The 21,171-nt window shown below is 38.7% G+C and overlaps 2 protein-coding genes across 2 annotated transcripts in view; both read left to right on the top strand.

The window, feature by feature from the left end:
* Nucleotides 1-700: 700 nt before the first annotated feature.
* Nucleotides 701-4,048, top strand: rrp15 (ribosomal RNA processing 15 homolog). Its single transcript, XM_077576352.1, has 5 exons — nucleotides 701-784; nucleotides 1,215-1,528; nucleotides 1,769-1,866; nucleotides 1,943-2,135; nucleotides 3,616-4,048. Exons 1-5 carry the CDS (start codon nucleotides 742-744, stop codon nucleotides 3,709-3,711), a joined length of 744 nt encoding a protein of 247 aa, XP_077432478.1. The 5' UTR covers nucleotides 701-741; the 3' UTR covers nucleotides 3,712-4,048.
* Nucleotides 4,049-6,128: 2,080 nt separating this feature from the next.
* Nucleotides 6,129-21,171, top strand: part of tgfb2 (transforming growth factor, beta 2) — a 38,134-nt gene continuing 23,091 nt past the window's right edge. Inside the window, exon 1 of the mRNA XM_077576350.1 lies at nucleotides 6,129-7,143. Within this exon, the coding sequence (XP_077432476.1) occupies nucleotides 6,756-7,143 (388 nt within the window). The 5' untranslated portion in view covers nucleotides 6,129-6,755. The remainder of the gene's footprint in view (nucleotides 7,144-21,171) is intronic.

The raw sequence follows: 21,171 nt of genomic DNA, 5'->3' as shown, positions 1-21,171 counted from the left end.
AGACCTGGTATAAATGCAATTAAGCTTAGTCTGCCATCTAGTGGTGAATGGTGATTTTACTTAAAATTGCACTCTATGTATATTCACAGTTCGACACCAGCAAATTCGCATAACCACGGATTCACCACCCCAGTTTTTTTTTTTATATATATATTTAGTTTTTTCCCCTCGTTTTTTTCTGAATAATAATAATAATAATAATCATAATAATTGGTATTTCGTATGTGCAAAATGTGCAGTTGTACTTTTTTTTATTTGGGGAAATAGCGGAGGGGTGGCTTCACTATGTAAAATGCTATAACTTGAGGAGAACATATTAATTAGTATAAAATTATTCAGCAAAAAGAAAATCAAAGAAAGGAAAGATCCATTTTTTTTCTACTTTATTGAACATTACTATTAACATTCGCAGAGGATAACAACATCTGAACATGGCAGCAATATGTAACCAAAAATAATATATAAAATAAACAAAAAGGGAATACATAACAACTTGTCATTTACAATTCTAGAAGGAGCGTAAACGTAACGGGGTGTTAATATTTTACAGTATTAGTGGTTTTAGTGTAGATAATGATATTTATGTTTTTACTTATCGACATTTCAGTTCGGTAAGTGATTCGTTAATGTTTCTGAACGCTCGTTGCCAACTGCCGAACGGTATGAAGAAGAAGCGGAAACAAATACTTTTCGTATTTGCACTCTTGGTTGCACTCGGAACCATTTCCTTGTTACTCTAACATGGCCGCCTTGGTGGGTACGCGTGTACCGATGGAGGATATCGGTAAGTACTGTATTTTTCTGCTGTACGGTATTTCAATTATTTTACGAATGTTTGTTATAATTCTAAGCAGTTAGTATATAAAACAGCGCCCGTGTTTTACGTGCAATGTTGTCAATTTTACGGAAATTAGATGTGTGCAACTATTAATAATGACGGTGTAACATTTAGAAAATAAAACTTAATACTATGGAACATTTGTTGCTGTAATTCAAATTTAATTACCTAGCTTTTCCAAGTATTACATCACTTTGAATATTGGCAAATTAGATGCACTTGATAACGTCAAAGTTGTTTTAGTTTTTTGGGGGTCCGATTTTTGTCGTTTCATTTCTATTTTACAGTATTCACGTGTCAAACGTGAAGCATTTATACAGTACGTAAGCGTTAAACTAGCTGTTGTTGCCTGATGAGTGAAGTTATTTCTCGGCAGATGATGCGGACTCTCCTTTGGAGGACACAAATGAGCTGACTAACTCAGATGGGGGCAGTGATGATCACATGTCATCTGATGGAGAAGCTGACGGAACGGAGGATGGAAAGAATGATGGAGATGATGCAGAGGATGAAGATGGAGGTCAGGAGGAAGAGGAGGATGGCAATCCCAATGCTGGTTGGGCAGAGGCAATGGCCAAGATTTTGGGGAAGCCAACACTCAAGAACAAGTCCACCATCTTAGTGAAAAACAAAGAACGGGACAAGGTGAAGGCAAAAGAACGACAGGAACAGCTGGAGAGGAAGGAACAGGTAATTATCTAACTGCTTGTAAAAGTAGGAATTCCCGACTAGATAAGTTATAGTTAAGTTAAAAACAATATGTATACGCAAATCCATCTTTAATCAACAGTAGAGCATGTTGTGAATGTATACATAGTAATATAACTTATAACTAATTAATGCCTAACATCACACCTGCAGCTGGTATAATGGCAGACGTTTTGGACGTGTTGCAAATCTATTATTGTGCTTCCTTTTCTTGTCCATCAGACTGACAAGAAACGAGCATGGGAGATGATGAGCAGAGTGAAACCTAATATAGTGAAGGATCGAGAGGTTGAAAAAACGCTGCAGAGGACCGCCACGAGGTATGTTATTGAGTATTTTGGTGGTGTTCCACTGGAAGTGAGTGTAAAGGCTGATTGTGTTATTTTTTCCTTCAAGAGGAGTGGTGCAGCTGTTCAATGCCGTGAGAAAGCACCAGAAGACCATTGATAAGCAGGTGAAGGAGGTTGGTGGCTCGGAGAGGAAGAAGGCAAAAATACTTGCCTCAGTTACCAAAAAAGACTTCATTGATGTACTAAGGAAAACAGAAGGTGGCGCCAGAGTCGCAGTCAAGGATGAAAAGGACACGAGTGTAAGTGATTTTTTTTGTGACTCCTACCCCCCAAAAAAACACTTTTAAGTACCCCATATTTTGTGTAAAAAAATTTTTTGAATTGATGCAAATTGTCTCCCTGTGTGACTACAGACTCCTTTAAATACTTTTTTTAAACACGGGAATTCACTGTATGTGCTGTCCTTCATGGAGAAATTATATTTTGTAGTCATTCTAGTTGTGTGAATGTGATAATTGTGTCAGAGGCAGTCGCGCAATTGTACCTCTGTTAATCAGTTTATGAATAAATCACTGATTGTTATTGCTTAAACGCAGTACTGTAAAATGTGGTCTGTAGAGCATACTGCACATATTAGATATACAAATACGAGAGTGTACTTTGCCCCCGCCTCCTTAGGTGTACACACCTTTGCCGGGCTCGTCGCACACTGAGCGACTTTGCTCAATGGCAGTGAATCGTCGGGCAGAGTTCTGCCGCTGGTTTTCATACCCGGCCACCCGTCAGCCACTAGTTTTACTGTGATTCGAAGTTTGAATGATAGTGTGGACAGTTTCATGTTTCTACAATTCAAATGCATGATTTGATCAGATTTTCATTGGTTCATTTTCAGTTTATTTGGATGATTACTTTTGCACATGCTAGTGTGTATCTTAAGTACCGTAGTAGTAAAATAGTGCGTGAGCAGTAGGTGAAAAAGAGCTTCCATTTTTAAGTTCTGTGACAACCATCCTACATACATTTGCTGATTTAAATAAGAAAACATATTTGTTTTTGAATTATTTATTATTTTTTTATGGTCCTAAATACTGAACACACATATGTAACAATTCTCAGTTCTTTATTATTCAAGGGGGGGGGGGGGGGCATTTGATAAGGGGCACATAAAGCATTATAAAAAAAAAAAATTATTGCTAAATATTTGCATGATTAACACTTTGCAGCACATGCCAATATGCGCCTATAAGGGTGCAACTCTCTCACAGTCCATGAACTGTCCACCCATAATTCAAATTATTTAAAAGCTTCATCTTGCATAATCTTTTGCATAGTTAGCACGGTGGAGACCAGCAACCTTTTAGAGTGGGCATAAAAGATTCGACATTGGCACTGCATCTATTGAAGTCTGCAGCGTGTGCTTGCACAAAACCTTGTGCAATTTTGGCTATACTTGCCTCAAAATATTTCCACTAAAGCACAAATTCTAAAAAATGTTTTTTGTTGCTTGATAACATTCTGTCTAAGAGTATCTTGCGTGTTTTGTAAGTAAAAAAAAAAAGTTATGAAATTACCGATAGTACAGCGCTTCTAATTGGTCAAAACCGACATGGCCGTCTTTAGGGCGTCTCTGATTGGCTAGTGAATGTGAAGCTCCAGCAATCAGGGAAAATCTGTGAATAAAGTGCATTGCTATTTAAGATGCAGAGGTTTAAAGCTGGAGGGAAAAAATGTGCATCTCAGTCCTAATTTGACGTTTGTTGTGTCTGTTGATCTCCATAGACTGCTGAGGTGGTGGAGAAACCGGCATGGAGTGTCCTCAGTGACGACTACATGATGGGAGCGACTATGAAAGACTGGGACAAAGAGGAGGCCTAGGCTTTCTAATTGATGATTGTGATTTGGTTGAGACTGTAACACATCAACAGGGGGCAGTGTTGTATTCAAGGAGCAAACGGTACTCTGCTTGGTTCTGTGAATGAAAAATTATGGGAAATTCTTCATCGGATTGGGGCCTGCTCAGAAAGGATTGAGGAGTTCCAGAAACGTTGTCCTTTGTTGATATGAGAGAGGAAGTTCAATATTCAAAGCTTGTTTGTGAACATGTTGTGTACAGATGATTTTTATGTTGCATAACCTTGTGTAAATATCACACTTTTGTACAGTGCCACCAAAATAAAAAGCAGTTTTGCCTACTAAGACTGCAATAAATGTATCTGTGTCGCTTAATTACATTGCTCACTGTTCACTCTTTTTGGAATAACTTTTATTTCTTCATTGAATGTCAAATCCACTCTGGAGAGACAAAGCTATAAACGGAAAAAATTTGAAAAACAAATTTTCTGAACTCAGAATATCTACTTATATATAAAATGTATTTAAATTTGAGGTATACAGGTCAATATTAACTTTTTTTCATTTTTATCAAAGTCTCTAAATTTCTTATACTTGGAATGCATAGATGACAAGCATGAATGTGTCTGTTGTCCAGCAATGAACTTCAGCAGGCTGCCAGTGGTAACCTGACGTGATGACGTGGCACCAGCATTTTTTTTTTGCTGACTTTAATTCCTGAGCTTCCTGTGTCTGGCCCACGTCGTCGTCACAACCTGGGGAAATATTTGCACTTGGTGTTATCAACAAAGGAGGGAGGAAAGCGGCGAGTCAGGCTGTCTGCACTGCTGGATATGCATCTGTCATAGCAACATTGTGGCCTGCCATTGTGGTATGCTGCCTTTTATCCTGGCACGTCGACACAATCTACCAAAGACACGGGACCTTCAGTCACCATCCCCATCTGTCCCACTCTGCCTACTCAAACAGTGTCTTCATAAGCTAAAAACTCAGGAGTATGTACAGATTTTCAGAATCTAATGCTAATCTAATGATGTTGTTAGCTAAAATGCTAATCTGTGCTCCTAGATGCAGCGCTGCATACTTTTTGGCTTTGACATGTTAGTTCTTACCTATAGTCCAGCCTGGTGTGGAGGCGGTATTATGTAAATTAGTCATTACACTGTTTCATCACAATCTGAAATGCAAAATTCAGGACAGCTTGCTCGGAGACAGATTTTTACAAATGATTTACGCGGTACAGTACAAGCGATTTAAAATGTAATATTTCCAGAATATGTCTCATTATGCTGTGTGCAGCATTTGCAGAATTTTGACTTTTTTGTGCATATTTTGTCCTGTTACCTGGAACTTTACAGCTACCAATTAAACGTAGCAATACCATCAGAAACTGTTTAAAATTTGGTTCAAAATGAATCATTTCCAGACATTTTGAATACCAATGGAAATAAATCACAATCAACATACCTTGAGGTGTTACTGCCATTGATGTTCACTGCTCAGTTTGAAACTCTTGGGCTCAAACGTACACACCGTATCGCTAATGATACAAAACAACTAAGCCTACATGTAGATATCTCCCTTGCTCATGTGTCGCTCTCTATCATTTTAATAATCATTATTTAAGTCGAGACCTTGTCCAAAAACTTGACCGGCCCCGGTGGATTAATTGCTGAAGGTGAACTCCACAGCAGTGGACGCACCATTTAACTTGAAGACGTAGCCTCCATTGTCCAACATTGTTCATTCGCAGGCTACGTACTTTGATATCAATCAAGTATTTATGCATTGTAGTTATTTTTTAAGTTACTTTTTAATACCTGTTAAAAGATAATAAAGCAAAAACAATTAGAATAAATATCCACCCCAGCAGACATCACATTCAGAATGAAAACAAAAGTAACTGGTAAAATCATGTGATATGTTCACAAACTTTACACAGACAACAGAAAGAGGAGGAAACCGTTTTTGCTTCTGAAAGTGAAATAGCTTACATTTCTGTTGTAAATAGTTGTAAAGAACAGCTCCACACAAGCCAAATTTATTTTTTGATTCCACACTTTTTCTACACCCGCACCCAATAAGTGTTGCAGGCTTGTGTCAAATGATTTTAATACCGTATATGCTGAGAGCTGCTAGAAAATGGGCAACAGGCCACAAACGGCCCCCGGGCCATAGTTTGGACACCACTGGTTTAGTTCCAAAAACAAATCACCTTTTATTGTGTTACAATGTCACAGGTGGTGCATCAAACACTCTTATTTAAAATAAATCGCCTCTACTTCCCACCTAACAACAACAAAGTTGAACAGAAGCGCGCAGGGTGGGGGTGCGGGAGTTGGGTTGGGGAGGGGGGAACACGTGGTATAATCGGTCCCTTATAAATATCATTCATGTGGCCACAGAGGTCGGCTGCCTGGCACGCGTTATTAGACGAGCTGTCGATGGAGTGAGGAGGACGTGCGAAGGCACTGCAGCGCACGGGAGGAAGATCATCAGCTGGAAGGTGGAACACTTTCGTGCGTGTGGATTTTATTGAGGAAATCACCTTCGAGCCCGTGTGAACTGTGGGACCAGACTGGCGCAATAGAACAATTCAACTAAACAAGTTGGGATTATTCATTCGGGAATGGGTCGTTTCGCTGTTTTGACGTTTCGGAAGCTGCGATGAACCTTCTGATGCGGTGAAGGTGTGCTTTTGAGTCCCGCGGGGTGAGAAGCGCAGTCATCCAACTAGAGCTGGTACTTTTCATTCTTCTTTTCAGTCCACTTTTGAGCAGTTTAATGGCGGCAAACATAAACACAGCCAACACTTGGCTGCACTTTTACGCACACTTGATGTGCCAATGAGTGTTGATCACTTCCAACCGAGTAACGGACGTACTAGCGCTACATTATTGAATTTGAATTTCGCAGCTGAAACAAACATCCAGCTGCCTTTTATTGATGAAACGCATTTAAATTACTCGAGAGGCTGTAAATGACACTTGCGCGCAAATGCGGTCAGAAGCTTTAGATTTGTGTCCCTAAAATGTGTATTCTTGGCGTCTTCTAAGTCACCGTAGTGAATGCTACTTTTTATCAGTGTGCTTTCAACCCTCGAGGAAAAGATGAACCTGTGCTTTGTCAGCCTTCTCCTCGCTTTGGATTTAGTTAGTGTTGCGCTCAGCTTGTCCACATGCAGCATTTTGGACATGGAGCAGTTCAAGAAGAAGCGCATCGAGGCTGTCCGAGGGCAGATCCTGAGCAAACTCAAGCTCGCCGGTCCTCCGGAGGACTTCCCCGAGCCCGAGGACGTTTCCAAGGACATCGTGGCCATTTATAACAGTACACGGGACCTTTTGCAAGAGAAGGCCAATGAACGAGCGGCAACGTGCGAGCGGCAGCGGAGCGAGGAGGAGTATTACGCCAAGGAGGTGCACAAGATCGAGATGCAACCCATCTATCCATCTGAGAGTAAGTGTATTTTATATCAACTATGTAGACAAAAGTATTGAGACACTTGCTCTGCTCTTTCATTTCGGCTTTCAGTCACTGGGATACGGACACGTCCATTTACTTTTGTCTGCATAATCAACATTGAGTATAGTTAAAAAACACAGAATGTGTGCCTGAATTTACTTTGTTGTTGTTTTAAAAAGTCTGTCCTCTCCTTGCTGGTTCAGCCAGAAATGAGAGACTATGTTGTGCAATCATCAACAGTGTCAAAAACCTTTTCAATCGATTTTGGAGCTGTCCACCGTTAGTCCAAGCTTTTGATTTCTCCGCCAACGTTTGCTAGTGTTTGCCAAGGTAGCAAATGTTGATCCCTCATTAGTGTAGGTTCAAGGTCGCAAACGTTCACCAGGCTTTCACCGACAGTGTTCATGTTTTTTCTTGAGCACCCCCCCAAAAAAATAAATAAATAAACCAATGGAAAGATCAATGTAGCATTTTCCATAAAAGTGCTTAAAAATGAATGGCAATTTTCTATTCTTCTCATTTCTTTTTTTCTTTAAGAGCTCAGTATTGTTCATTCGGTAATTTTACCGATTTGACATGTCATCATCATTGCTCTCTTTTTTTTTATTTTTTTGTTAATTTTTTTTAATTTATTTTGTATGTGTATGTGTGTGTGTGTGTGTGCGCGTGCGTGTGAGTGTGTACTCATTATTTCCCCTAAAACCTATTAAAAGTCCCACACCGTTCACCTAAACCGAATACTTCAGAATCCAGCTAGAGTCAAGAGGTTGTCAGGAGACCCGAGGAAGGATCAAAGAAAAGAAAGGAAAGTGAAATCCAGCACCGACCAGACATCACCTACTACCCACCGGGTTACCAACCAGAGTCTTTCACCAACCCCAGAAACATCTCAATTCCAACAAATTAGGGGGACCTCAAGAGACCAAAGGAGAGACCGAGGAAAGGAAGGAAGGATAGATGAAGCAGAGTAATTCTTCTCATTTCTAATCTCTACAGTAGTTCTCGATCGCAAAACGGCCAAAAGAGGGCTGCCGATATTGGTATCGGCCACCGTCCTGAGTACCGATACTTTGAAATAAGGCTCGTATGTGTAAATACCAAAAGAAAGAAAACTCCACCTATGCGGACAGTTAGACTGCACTTTGCGCAAAAATAAGTTCCCATTGTAACAATAAGAAAATGCATTTACCAATGACTTAATCTTAGATGATGAACAGATCACATTTTATTACAAATGTATGCAGAATAGAAATCCAGGTAATTCCAAAGGCTTCATATACTTTTTTTTGCAACTGTATGATATAAAGATGCAACGGTAACATCAGTGAACATGTGAGCACAAGAACTGAAGCAAAAATAAACTAGGATGACATTCTGAATGCCCTTTTCCTTTTAATGTTATCCTTAGCTCTTTCTGCTGTGTAAATACCTTCAATATGAGGCAATTGGGCCTGGATCCAAGTGCAGTCAGGAAAGCATTAACAGGTATAAATAATATCAATGGGAGGGAAAGGAGCCAAAATGGATTGCTATTCATGTGAACTGGTGACACTGGCCAGAGACATAAAAAGAAAGATTGTGTAGCTACTCCTTCAATTCTGTTTATTTTGTCTCCTTCATTTGATATGTGAGTGTCGTGCAATTTGCTTTATGGAAAATCAACCACACAGTAATAGTATAGAGGGTCACAATCTCTGACTCTTTCTTTGTGTGCATTCACAAGAGCCCACTGTCTTCTTGGTAAGCAATATCGCTCAAGGTCTGTGATACTGAAATCACAACCAAAAGGGGAATTCCAACAATTTTACACTTAAATGTTAACTTGTCAGTGGGAATTTTTCCAGTTACGCAAGCGGGTCTATTATACATGTGGCTCTTCAGCTACTTTGTAAACCGTGACAAAATAAACACTATGATGTCACAGCGATGTCATTGGTTTGTTTTTCAAAAAAACAAAACAGGATTGATGTTTGTGCAGTCTCTCATTGTTTATTCAAGTCTTAACTGTTGGCTACTTTAAAGAAAATATTCATTCTGGTTTTGTGATATTTTTAATAAAGCAGAAAAGCATTAGACACTAAAACGAGTCCTCCAATGTCCCACTTAATGGTTAGTGGGTCAAATCTGATTTGTGTCAACGCATGCGTGTGGATAAAATTATCTTCCAATAGAGGATGAGAGGTGTAGGGTGTCATGTTGAGGGGAAAAAAAGGTAAATAGTACTTTTTACAGACCTAAACTTGTCTTAAATGATATTGTACCTTAGTTAAATACACAAAAATGGTGTCCTTCAAACTTTGCACGGAAATAAGTGGCTGTGTAAATGAGTCACATGACCAGGAATTTATTTGTTATTAGTTTTTATCTGTGTGTAAGGCAACACATAAAATATCACATCAGACAGTAACAAAGTTTTAATTTTCCTGATATTTGGCCACTCAAGTAGTTTGTACCCCACCGTTTTTCACATAAAACACAACATATAATCATTTATTACAGCCACTTCAACCTATCGTCTGTTGTAAACAGTCTTGGCTGCTTGACAGTGTCTTTCTGTAAGAGTAAAACGTAAGTGGACAGAAAGGCTGTTTGTTAAGGCCTGTGTGTCCCCAGTGTGCTAAATGTCCCTTGGGTGTTATCTAGTTCCACGCACAACAAAGTCTCTTATAAAACAGTTTTCTTTGGCAACCCCCAAAAAGACAGCTTATAGAAGTACGCTTTCAGGACCGAAGCACTCACTGATGTAGTCAGGATTTTGTACTCTTGCTTTGGTACATAAAAATTTAAAATATATATTGTATCCAAATGACAGTGTTGGGAAAGTTCATTTTCTGTAGTTCAAAGTTCAGCTGACAAATTTTAAAATGAGCTAGCTCAGTTCATAGTTCGTTCATATATATATATATTTTTTTTTTACTTATACTCTAAATATAACTTAAAAAGACAATGAGAAATTAAATGAGTAGGAAAGTAATTTAAGAATACTGTACACTAAAATAGATAATGCATGACTTGACAATTTTAAAACAAATAACAATGACAGACTGTTTCTGCGCATGTTGGCCTCTTAAGGGCAGTGTGGTGCCATGTAGGTATGTAGTACAATGGGATGGAAGAAGGTCGCATTTGAGCTCTGTTAATACAAATTGTTTTTCACAGCTTGGGGGAAAAAATTGTGCCGTGTATGTGTTTCCAAAGCGTTTGTGCATAAATAGCCGTTATTTGAAGGAATACCACTCCTGATGTTGATGCTAATTTGCTGTTAGCATTTGAATAGGATCCGCCATTGAATTCAGCATTAGCGGTAGCGATGTTTTATCAACTACCGGTAAGCATGTTTTGTATTTAAATATACGATGTGTGTATTTCTTCATTTTGTGTGTTACTCTTAGGGATGGCAGAATCACATACGCTCCGCGTTTGCTACGCAAGCAACACGCAGCGATGCTGCATCGGGCAAGCTAGCGTCACATTTTGATGACGTAAGTGCCTTGCGACCGTTCGTCGCCGCTGGGATGACAAATAATGGCATTTCCCGAATAATTAAGGCACTTTTGCCCATTTATGGTGTCGTTACTCTGGTTTTCTATCAAGAGAAAGCCTGGCAACCTGGAGAAAAAATTAACTGTGTTCAAAGCCGTTTATTTACCCCAAAATGAACTCGTTCACAGAAACATTACTGCTCAATGAAAATTATCAAAGATTAAATGCCAATGTATTGTCCTTAGAGGTTAAATACAACTGAACTGTATTGAACCAATGTACTTTACTGGATTGAAAAATTCAAGCTACTTTAATGTACGATATACAGTTTGAATTTCCTTAACACTAGAGGGAGCTCTTTTCCCACTAGTGGTAATCGTACCACACATTGAGTACGAGATTAAGGCCACTTTACACTTTCCCTGAACACAGGGCCATGTGATGTAATATCGTCATCGGCCTGTGCTCACGACGGTCAGCACGGACGGACACAGACCCTTCAACAATGCGCTGACCAATTTGTTACCACGTGTATAAAATGCTGATGATGCTTCTCCTTGTCGATGATTTCTTGCCTCATTGTGCTTAATTCTCCGTTCAGTGGTCAGACATTGTATCTTCGTTTGACTTATTTCGTGTTTCCAGGCAAATGGAAGAGACATGGGCTGTTTCTTTTCACTTTTGCGGAAACACCAATATGATTAAATGCACATGCTTTGTTGCCTTGAGTCGTTTAAAAAAAAAAACTTGCATTGTGAAATGCGCCTTACTATCTGTTGAACCCTTTATGCAAAATACGACAGATCCCGTGTGAATGTTAAACCACACGCATGACCTCCATCCACTACGTTTGGGGGCGTGCTGGAGTCCATCTTAGCTGAATCTTGGGCGAGAGGTCGCCAGCCAATCCACACGCATTACCGTAAAAACAGGGGTGGGTAATTTCTGTCCTTGAGGGCAGGTTTTAGAGGTTTCCCTTCTCCAACACAGCTGATTCCAATGAACAAGATCATTATCAGAGCTTGCTGATGAGCCGATCATATGAATCAGGTGTGTTGGAGCAGGGAAACATCCAAAACCTGCAGGACTCCGGCCCTCGAGGACAGAGTTTGCCCACCCCTGCTATTGGCAATGATAGCCTCATTCTACTGTGGCTAAAAAAGCAAAGTGTGGAGAGCCTCTGTGGCCAAAATGCACGAGCGTATGAAATCATAAATATATGTTGTTAAGTTGGCCTGTCATATGCTGCAGCTCCTGACTGTTGGTTCAATTTTTCGACCTGGCTGCACATTAGAGTGTGGGATGAGGGGCAGACAGGTGGGCAGGGTAAGGTTTTTCTTGCAGGTTTTCACGTGTACATTCCGACTTTTTAATGATGATGATGGTTTTGCGTATTTTATTTACTGACACTGCTCAAATAACTGCAAATGGATGTGTAGAGGTAAAAGGTTGACCACAAGTATATACTATAGCACTTCTTCTTTTTTTTTTTTACCTTCAAGGTATAAAAGAAAGCTTCCATACCTTTATCCATTCCTTTATGCAGCCTTGGAAAGAAAGTCAATGACTTATTCAGAGTGATGAATCAGGAGCAACCTTCCGTATTTTGCCCCCAAATCGACAGCACTAAATAGGGAAACTCGGAATCACACCAGAACGCTTCCAATTGTTGGACAGCACTACAGAAATGAGGAGTGTATTTCTGTGGGACACTGTGATAAAACTTGATCGCTTCTTATAAGTCAACAGACTTCTTCCTCATGGCTGAACTGACTGTCTCCTTTCAAAACCAAATTTTCCACAGTTAGTAACGATACGAGTCGTCTGATTTATTCTTTTGTGTGCTTTGGAAGTGGCGTAGAAATGCACTTAAATAACAGTACACACTTCATCAGTGCTTCAGTCACTGACACAGTTTGCCCACAACTATAAATCTTCTTACAAAAAAAAAAAAGTCAAAAGAAACCCTGTTTGTAAGACACAGTGGCCGTAGTGAGCCAAAGCCTCATGCTTATTTACAAAGCAAATGTGGACCACATGTTGCTGTCTGCTATTATTTAGTGGGCTGGATTCTAAAGCAGTAATTAGCTCCCCATTAGACCTTTATTCACTACACTGGAAACAATTTAAACAGCTTTAATAAGCATCATTTGTTGTGATAAATAATTCATAAACACAATTGTGGTTCTGTATGTAGCAAATTACATAAAACCCGTGAAAATGTGCTTTAAAAGTGGTGACAAAATGCAGTACATCTGATACAATAGTTTTTCAATTGTCATTTATCGTGTGTGTGTGTGTGCGCGTGTATGCGTGCCACATTATAAAGTGGCAAATTTGCGAGGAAAAAAACTCAGAAACTTACGAGAAAGACACGTAGCGTAGCTATAGTCTAATGTGAGGATTCGTTGGTGGTTGATGGGACACTGTTTATAAAATGAAAAAGGCAGGATGGAGCAGATTCATTCTTGATTTCAAGTTTACTCGTCATACTAGTGCGACAACACTTCCTGATCTCCTATCAGCTGACTAAACACTAACCAATCAGAAGCTAGCATACTTTAGGTAAATGCAAGTGAATGACGGAGAGCAGCAGATTCGACACATCAATTTAGCTACTTGTACAAAAAGAATAATAATGTAATGTAAATAATAATTCTGTAAACATAAATGTACAAGTAGATATTTATTTTAACAAATTAACTTAAATGCTTAATCCTCAGGTGTGGACCTTCGCAAAGCGATGCGTCTTTGTCGCTCGCAGTACCCAACGCTTCAAAGTACGAATGCTTAACGTGATATGGTTAAAGCCATTACTATCTCCTTATTTGAAAACCAGACCGAAAAGTTTTGGCACAAACATCCGACTAGTATGCTACGTGTATTTCTTGTAAGTTTTTTTCTCTGAATATTGCCCCCGCCCTCTACAAAAAATATTTAGACGTGGCCCGAATACGCCAACGTAATATACATCCCAATTGGAAAAAAAAACAGAAAGGGGAAATAAACAACTGAGATAATGTGGTTGCTCAAGTGTGCACACCCTCTTATAACTGGAGATAACAAATCACATTCAAACTCATATTAAATGGGAATCAGCACATACCTGCCACCAACTGAAGTGCCTGTTGTGGTAGGATTGTCCTGAAAGTTTTTTTTTTTTATTCATTTATTTATTGCGTTTTAGCAAAAGCCTTTTGCACAAAAACTGAGCAGTATGTGTAACTCTTCATAATTCCCTCCAACTGAAGTAAAACCACCACCGCGCCGCCATGCTTCACTGTTGATGGTTTCCTTTTGACAACAAGTAGGTGATTGCACCAAACTTGCCACCATAGACTAGAATTTTGAAGGAGATGAGAGATTGTTATGATACGTATTTAACAGTTAGAAATTCCTTCAGCTCTTTCAATGTCGCCAGCCTCTTGGCAGCCTCCTTGACCAGTTTTCATCTCGTTTTTTTCATCAATTTTGGAGGCACGTCCAGTTCTTGGTAATGTCACCGTTGTGACATATTTTCACTTTACGATGTCTCTCTTCTGTGTTTCATTGTAGATTTAATTCCTTGCATTTACCCATAAATAGTGATTTTGTGTCATGTTCAAATTTGACAGCACCCCTGAAATGTTGATATGTTGTAGATGTAGACAAATGACGTTATGATTTGCGCAGTCCTGACACAACGACAACAGTGAATGGCAAAACTATATTGTGTAATGTATGTTGGGCGTGTGCATGATGGATTGTGTTTACTTAGTTGGAGTGAAAACTCTGGTTTATCTCTCCTGCGCTCTAACTAAACCCGCTCGTGTGGCAGCTGATGGTTTGTAAAGGGAGGCTTGTAAAAACAACCAAAAGAACACAAACAGTCTCAGGTAGGTTTCGGTGAGGGAGGGATAGTATTCGCCAAAATTTTATGAGTAGAATTGATGTTAATTTGTGGTCATGATGAAATGGAAGACAACTGCTTCATAAGATTGGAACATGAAAGCATCTTTTTCATCATCTGCCTGCAATGCTTTTTTTTTCACTGACTGTATTACAGCACTATAGTGTGCACAATTTACGTCTCCCAATCTTGAAATACGGTTTTAGCAAACACACACATAAAAAAAAATGCAGTTAAAATAAATAATATAAATTGTTTGTTTTTTACAGTAGTAAAGAACGCAATTCTATTCAATCAGATCTGAAACGTAAAAATTAACAATAACTGCACTCAAAATTAAAAAAAAATATTCTGATAATAGATTGGATTGGGTAGTTAATGCACTGACATTACTGTATTCTCCAATCTTGGACTAATAAAGGTCCTTAAATTAAAAATATTTATTAAATAACTAATATTCTATTAACCAAACAATCAAATTGTGAATTGATTGCCATTTATGATTTAATTACTTGGAGAGCAAATGATTGATGAATGAATGATTGATTTTATTTTGTTTTTCTGTGTAGAAGAGTCCAAATTCTTTATAGTACTGTAGTGCTGTTTTAGTTGTTAGCCAACATGTTTGTGGTTTTGTTAAACAGATTTATACAAACACAAACATGAATCAGATTGTTTTAGTATGTTACCAAGCCACAATTTGGATTGAGGTTTTAGCTTTTTTTATATTGGAGCTAATGATGGATGTTTTAGACTGGAAGTAATAGAGACAAAACAATAAGTCACTGTTATAGTGTTTACATATTACATGGCAACTAATTATTTTTGCATTTCTGCAAGCATGAAGTGAATACTTTTGATGAGCAAAATGGATTGTTTTTGTCTCATATTCTGCATTGCATTCACCTTTTAGAGTGTTCCAGCTGAGAAGCATTTGAAGACCTTGCGCGACCTTGTCGCTTTGCCTGAGTGAGGGACTTCACCAGAGTTGTAGTGGAGAGCTCGCTTTCTGTTCCCTTATGCAAGACCCGGACACTGTTGCCATTTGAACTACTCCACTACTGTGGCCAACTATGATTGCATAATAGAGCATCAGAAAGTGAGCAATTGAATGAGAGAAATGAAAAACAAGTACCGATTCAGGAATTTCTTTGATTATTTACCGCAGTGGCAAAGTCTTGTGTAAGATGATAGGAGAGAAGGTGCAAGCAGAGGAGGGTGCATAGTGCTCATGCTCAGCTGTGCTGTGGCTCACAGGCATGGACAGAAAGTCTTGGCCAGCATTTCTGACCGTGCCAACACTCCACTCAGCTTCGGATTATACAGCAGTCTGTGATCACAATGGTGTGTGCACAGTGTCACTCACAATTAAATCATTTGGTGGCACACACAAACAGCCTCGTGCTGAAATTTTAGCTTGAGTTTGGGGAGATTTACCTAAACTAATGGAGAACTTCCACCCCTTTAAAGAACAACAACAAAAACATCCCCTGTTTGCTAACAACTGAGCAGCGAATAGGAACAGAACAAAGAGACCTCAAGCAACTTTTCGGAAGTGCCTCAAACTGATCAAATTAGTGTTATAGTCACACTAAGTCAGGCTAGCAGTGTCGCAGCCATGGTTGATGATGGCTTGTTTACAGTGCTAATGCCAGCTTTGTATTGCTAGTGCTGGTATTTTATGGAAGTTGGACAGTGTTTCTGTGATCACAACAATGCACATGAATAATTTTAGGCTATTATGAATGATCATGTTTGGAAATTGCAACAGGTGCGGCTTTAGTCATACTCAGGGGAGAGGATTAGTCAAGTGAGGCTACATTCGAATCTTGCTAGCACTTCTAAAACCGCAAAGTACACCTTTAAGTTAGTGTCACCAGATTTTCAAAATGAAATACCAGGACACTACAATTTAGCTGAAAATCAAATACTGTATAAATAAAGTATAAATTCTCACTCGGAACTGATTTATTTGATGCTAAATGCTATCTTGGCTTACAGTTCAACAGCGCTAAATAAGCATTAAATAAATAAAATAACCATTATCCAACATTTAATGCTCAGTCCCGGTGTTGTGGCAATGTAGTTACCCTCGAAAAAATGTGTATCCTCTGGAACTTGAGTTGACAGGCAGCTGTTCTTATTTTGGTGCGTCAAATCAATTATGAAATATTTCGACGTACTCCCTGCAATGTGCTCATGTACTAGTCATTGCTGTTTGGCACATTGAAGTTGAGTTTATAAATTGAGTTTATAAAACTGAAAATCAAGATACACAAAAGTGTATTATTAATGTCTTTAAATGAAAACAAATGTGCCGCACCACACCAATGTGAATGTGGAAGTAAATTTTATTTCTTTTTAACTGGTTTATCATATGAATCGGATTGGACGTGGAGTTGAGAAACAGTGGGGCTGGCGAAATCCGCCGAGACTCCGGACATAAAGTTTATAATCCGGGACTGTCCCGGTCAAACCCAAGACATCTGCTCAACCTACTTTAAATAAATGTATTTTTTTTTCTCTCAAAGCGAATTCTACACAGTGTATAAAACATGGTCCATAAATCCACATGAAGAGTTAGGTGAAGAAGAACTTGACTGTCGCGCATCACCTTTGGCATCATCAAACACACTTCAAAGAAGTCAATGGGGTTAAAGTTGTGAATAAACGCCATATTCATATTTCAAATTGCAGCTAATTAAAATGCTTGCAAGATTTCCCAATACGTTTATATGCAGTGCGGAAATTATTCACAGCACTTTACTTTTTCCACATTTTGCTATGTTACAGCCTCTTGTCATAACACAATACATTCATTTATTTCCCTCAAAATTCTGCACACCTCATAATGACAATATGAAAAAAAAAAACATTTTTGCCAATTTATTAAACTACGGAAGAGGATTAGTGCCAGTGAAGAGTAAAAAAAAAAAAAAAAAAAAAAGTTTGGCAGGATTCTCAATTTAATCACAGAAATCACAATTCTAAGTGAGAATTCTGAGGATAAAGTCAGAATTCTGGCTTTAAAGTCAGAATTGTGACGTTGGAATTCTTTATTCTCAGAATTTGAATTCTGAGGATAAAGTCAGAATTCTGACTTTAAAGTGAGAATTGTGACGTCAGAATTCTGTAATTAAAGTCAGAATTCTGAGAATGAAGTGAAAAGTCAGAATTCTGAGATCAGAATCAGAAGTCAGAATTCCGACTTTAAAGTCAGAATTCTGAGAGTAAAATGAGTGCCAAACTTTTTTTTCTCTCTTCACTGTGCCTAACCCTCTTCCGTATTAAACAACTCATTTGCTCCCAAAAACGTATAAAAACATTCAATTTTAAATATTGCCAAGGTCCCAAAAATGTATTTATACTTTTTAATGGTTTTTTTTTATGCTAGAGCATACAGAAGGCTCTGATGCTGCCACTGACCTGAAGAGGTTGCTTAGAGCAATGGTCGTTTTTTACAAAAAAACGGCGAGCAGGTGGCAGCAGAGTGTAAGAGATCAACCAGGGCCATGTTACAACAAGCTCTTTTCCCCAGTGTTTTCAACAGATATATGAATAATGATGAAACTTAAAAAAAGAAAAGAAATCACTTAAGTATTCACAGCTTTTCCAACATCTTATTTCGAGCCCAATGTGGTAAAACTCAATTGGTTGGACATTATTTAGAAAGGCAAACACCTCTCTATATAAGGTTATGGATGTCAAGCTGCAACATAAAAAAATGTGGAAAAAGTGAAATGTTGTGAATTCTACTTTCTGGATGCTCTGTATCTGGAGACTGAGGGACTCATTGAGTCCATATGTTACATTTCAGTAAAGGGCTGTATTGTATGGGTAGGTATGATTCACCTGTATTAATCATATTTTGTGGACCATGGGAATATATTTGGCTTCATAATTCTCGCATTTTGATGCTAAAGTTACAATATTTGACAAATGGCATCTTTTATTGTGGTTTTATGCTTGCAAGGAGACAACACCAAGAAAAATCACGGTACCATACTGGAGTATATATACAATAACGAATTCCATCGAAAAAAATGTAAATCCCCAGCGGGTGGATCTCAACGTCACCTTGAGAAGAAAGCTCACCTAAATATGATCTCTATTTTCGAACCAACTCTTTGTTTTCCTTGCTCATAGTTCAGCATGCCAGGTGTTCCTCTCATGTGGTGGAGAAGCCCTAATAGGATTCCATGGCTTGCTTCCAGTCACGGAAGCTTTTGTGGTGAAGGCTGACTTGAAATGGCTCCCCTGACCCAAATCAAACGTTCAGCTGTTAAACGTGTAGCAAGGAGAGCAGGCTGAAAATTAGATTCGGTCATGAAGGACGTCGGCCAGTGCATTCACTTGCACCAACAGGGTTGTAGGTTAGGTGTGAAAACCATGCTACAGCTTCACTTCAAGCGGCCACAGTAACACCAATGCTGCCTGATTTAGAGGCATCGTTCGAGATTTGCTCACGTCTGTCTTGTGTGTCCGTGTTGCTGAGTGATACTTAAATAACAGGTACACAAAGAACCTGGGATTAAGTGGGGAGTTGTTTTCAATTTGTTACTGGCAGGTGAGTAAGCGAGCGGAGATATCTGAAAACCTCCATCCAAGTGGGAATTACTCCCCCGACCCCTTGTCATCTTCTTCTCAGACTTTTCTTGTATTCTCTTGTAGTAAGGACCTCAACTACCCCCCCCCCCCCCCCACACACACACATCCCACATCCCCAGGCCCTGCTATCCCATCCTTCAGTCGATCCGCCTTCATTTCCTCTTGGCTCCGATGCGTTTCAAGCTGTCTGCTCCTGTCATTTCCACTCTCATTCTTTCATTCCTTGCCCTGTTGCTTGTCAGAATCACTTTAATAGTGTCTGCTGAGTTCTTTGAGATCTTTCATCTCTCGCCTGTCTGCTTTTATGGTTTTGTATTCACTAAAATGGGAATCGGTTTCTTATCTCATTAGCAATACCATTCTGATTTCTAATATTTTTCTTATTCTGCTTGTTCCTAGCAGCTGATTTATACTCCATTAACACATATCTATCATTGATATAGGTATCATATACTACAGGTATACTGTATATGGAGTTTTCCCCCAATAATATGAATGGATGGTGTTGAACTATCATGAAACCTACGGTACATATTATTTTATATTGTATTTTTACTTAAAAGTGCATTTGTCTTTTCCTGCATGTCAAACCATTTTAGGTGCAACTCCATAATATTGCCATTACAGTTAAAGATCCTATAATGTGACCAAAAAAAGTCTTGTCAATTTGAATGACAATAAATAAATTTAATGAATAAATAAATAAATAAAATCCCCAATTAGATAAAATAACGCTCCAAAAGCATGAAAAATAGAGCCCGCCTTCCACCAGCAGGGCTGTTTGGGTGTGTCCGCTGAAGCCAACCTTCAACTGTTAACCTGTTAACTGCTAAGTTTATATACCCTTTTACGATGGCATATTAGGGCCACATATAAATATATATATTTTTTAGAGAGAATGGAGGCAATATTCCGGAAAAAAACTCGCTAATTTGCGACTTTATAAAGTGGCAGATTTGCGGGAAAAAAAACTCAGAAACTTACGAGAAATACACATAGCGTACTACTCGGATGTCTGTGACAAAACTTTTCAGTCGGGTTTCCAAATAAGGAGATAGTAATGGCTTTAACCATATCATGTTAAGCATTCGCACTTTGAAGCGTTGGCTACTGACAGCGACAAAGACGACTCGCTTTCCGAAGGTCCACACCTGAGGATCAAGCATTTAAGTTAATTTGTTAAAATAAATATCTACTTGTACATTTATGTTTCCAGAATTATTATTTACATATTCATACTTTATTATTATTTTTGGACAAGTAGCTAAATTGATGTGTCGAATCTGCTGCTCTCCGTCATTCACTTGCATTTTTCCTTCAGTATGCTAGCTTCTGATTGGTTAGTGTTTAGTCAGCTGATAGGGGATCAGGAAGTGTTGTCGCTCCAGTATGACGAGTAAAGTTTAAATCAAGAATGAATTTGTCTCCATCCTGCCTTTTTCATTTTATAAACAGTGTTTATTAGTTTGTTAGAGTTTTTTTCTCGCAAATTTGCGTTCCGAAGGTCCACACCTGAGGATCAAGCATTTAAGTTAATTTGTTAAAATAAATATTTACCTGTACATTTATGTTTCCAGAATTATTATTTACACCATCATACATTTGTTTTTTTGTACACGTGGCTAAGTTGATGTGTCGAATCTGCTGCTCTCCGTCATTCACTTGCATTTACCTAAAGTATGCTAGCTTCTGATTGGTTAGTGTTTAGTCAGCTGATAGGCGATCAGGAAGTGTTGTGGCTCGAGCTGCCGTGTATTTCGAGTAAAGTTTAAATTAAGAATGAATCGTCTCCATCCAGCCTTTTCATTTTATAAACAGTGACCCAATAACGAATCCTCACATGATTAGACTATAGCTACGCTACATGTATTTCTCGTAAGTTTCTGAGGTTTTTTTCTTGCAAATCTGCCACTTTCTAAAGTCGCAAATATTTAAAAAAAATTCTCGCACATTTGCCACTTTATAAAGAGTTTTTTTCTTGGAATACTTCCCCCACTCTCTAAAAAAATTCTTACGTGGCCCACTCTACATTAGAAGAAATG

The sequence above is a fragment of the Vanacampus margaritifer genome, chromosome 9 (genome assembly GCF_051991255.1).
Source record: "Vanacampus margaritifer isolate UIUO_Vmar chromosome 9, RoL_Vmar_1.0, whole genome shotgun sequence".
Lineage (NCBI taxonomy): Eukaryota > Metazoa > Chordata > Actinopteri > Syngnathiformes > Syngnathidae > Vanacampus > Vanacampus margaritifer.
This window is presented reverse-complemented; position numbering and strand designations above follow the sequence as displayed.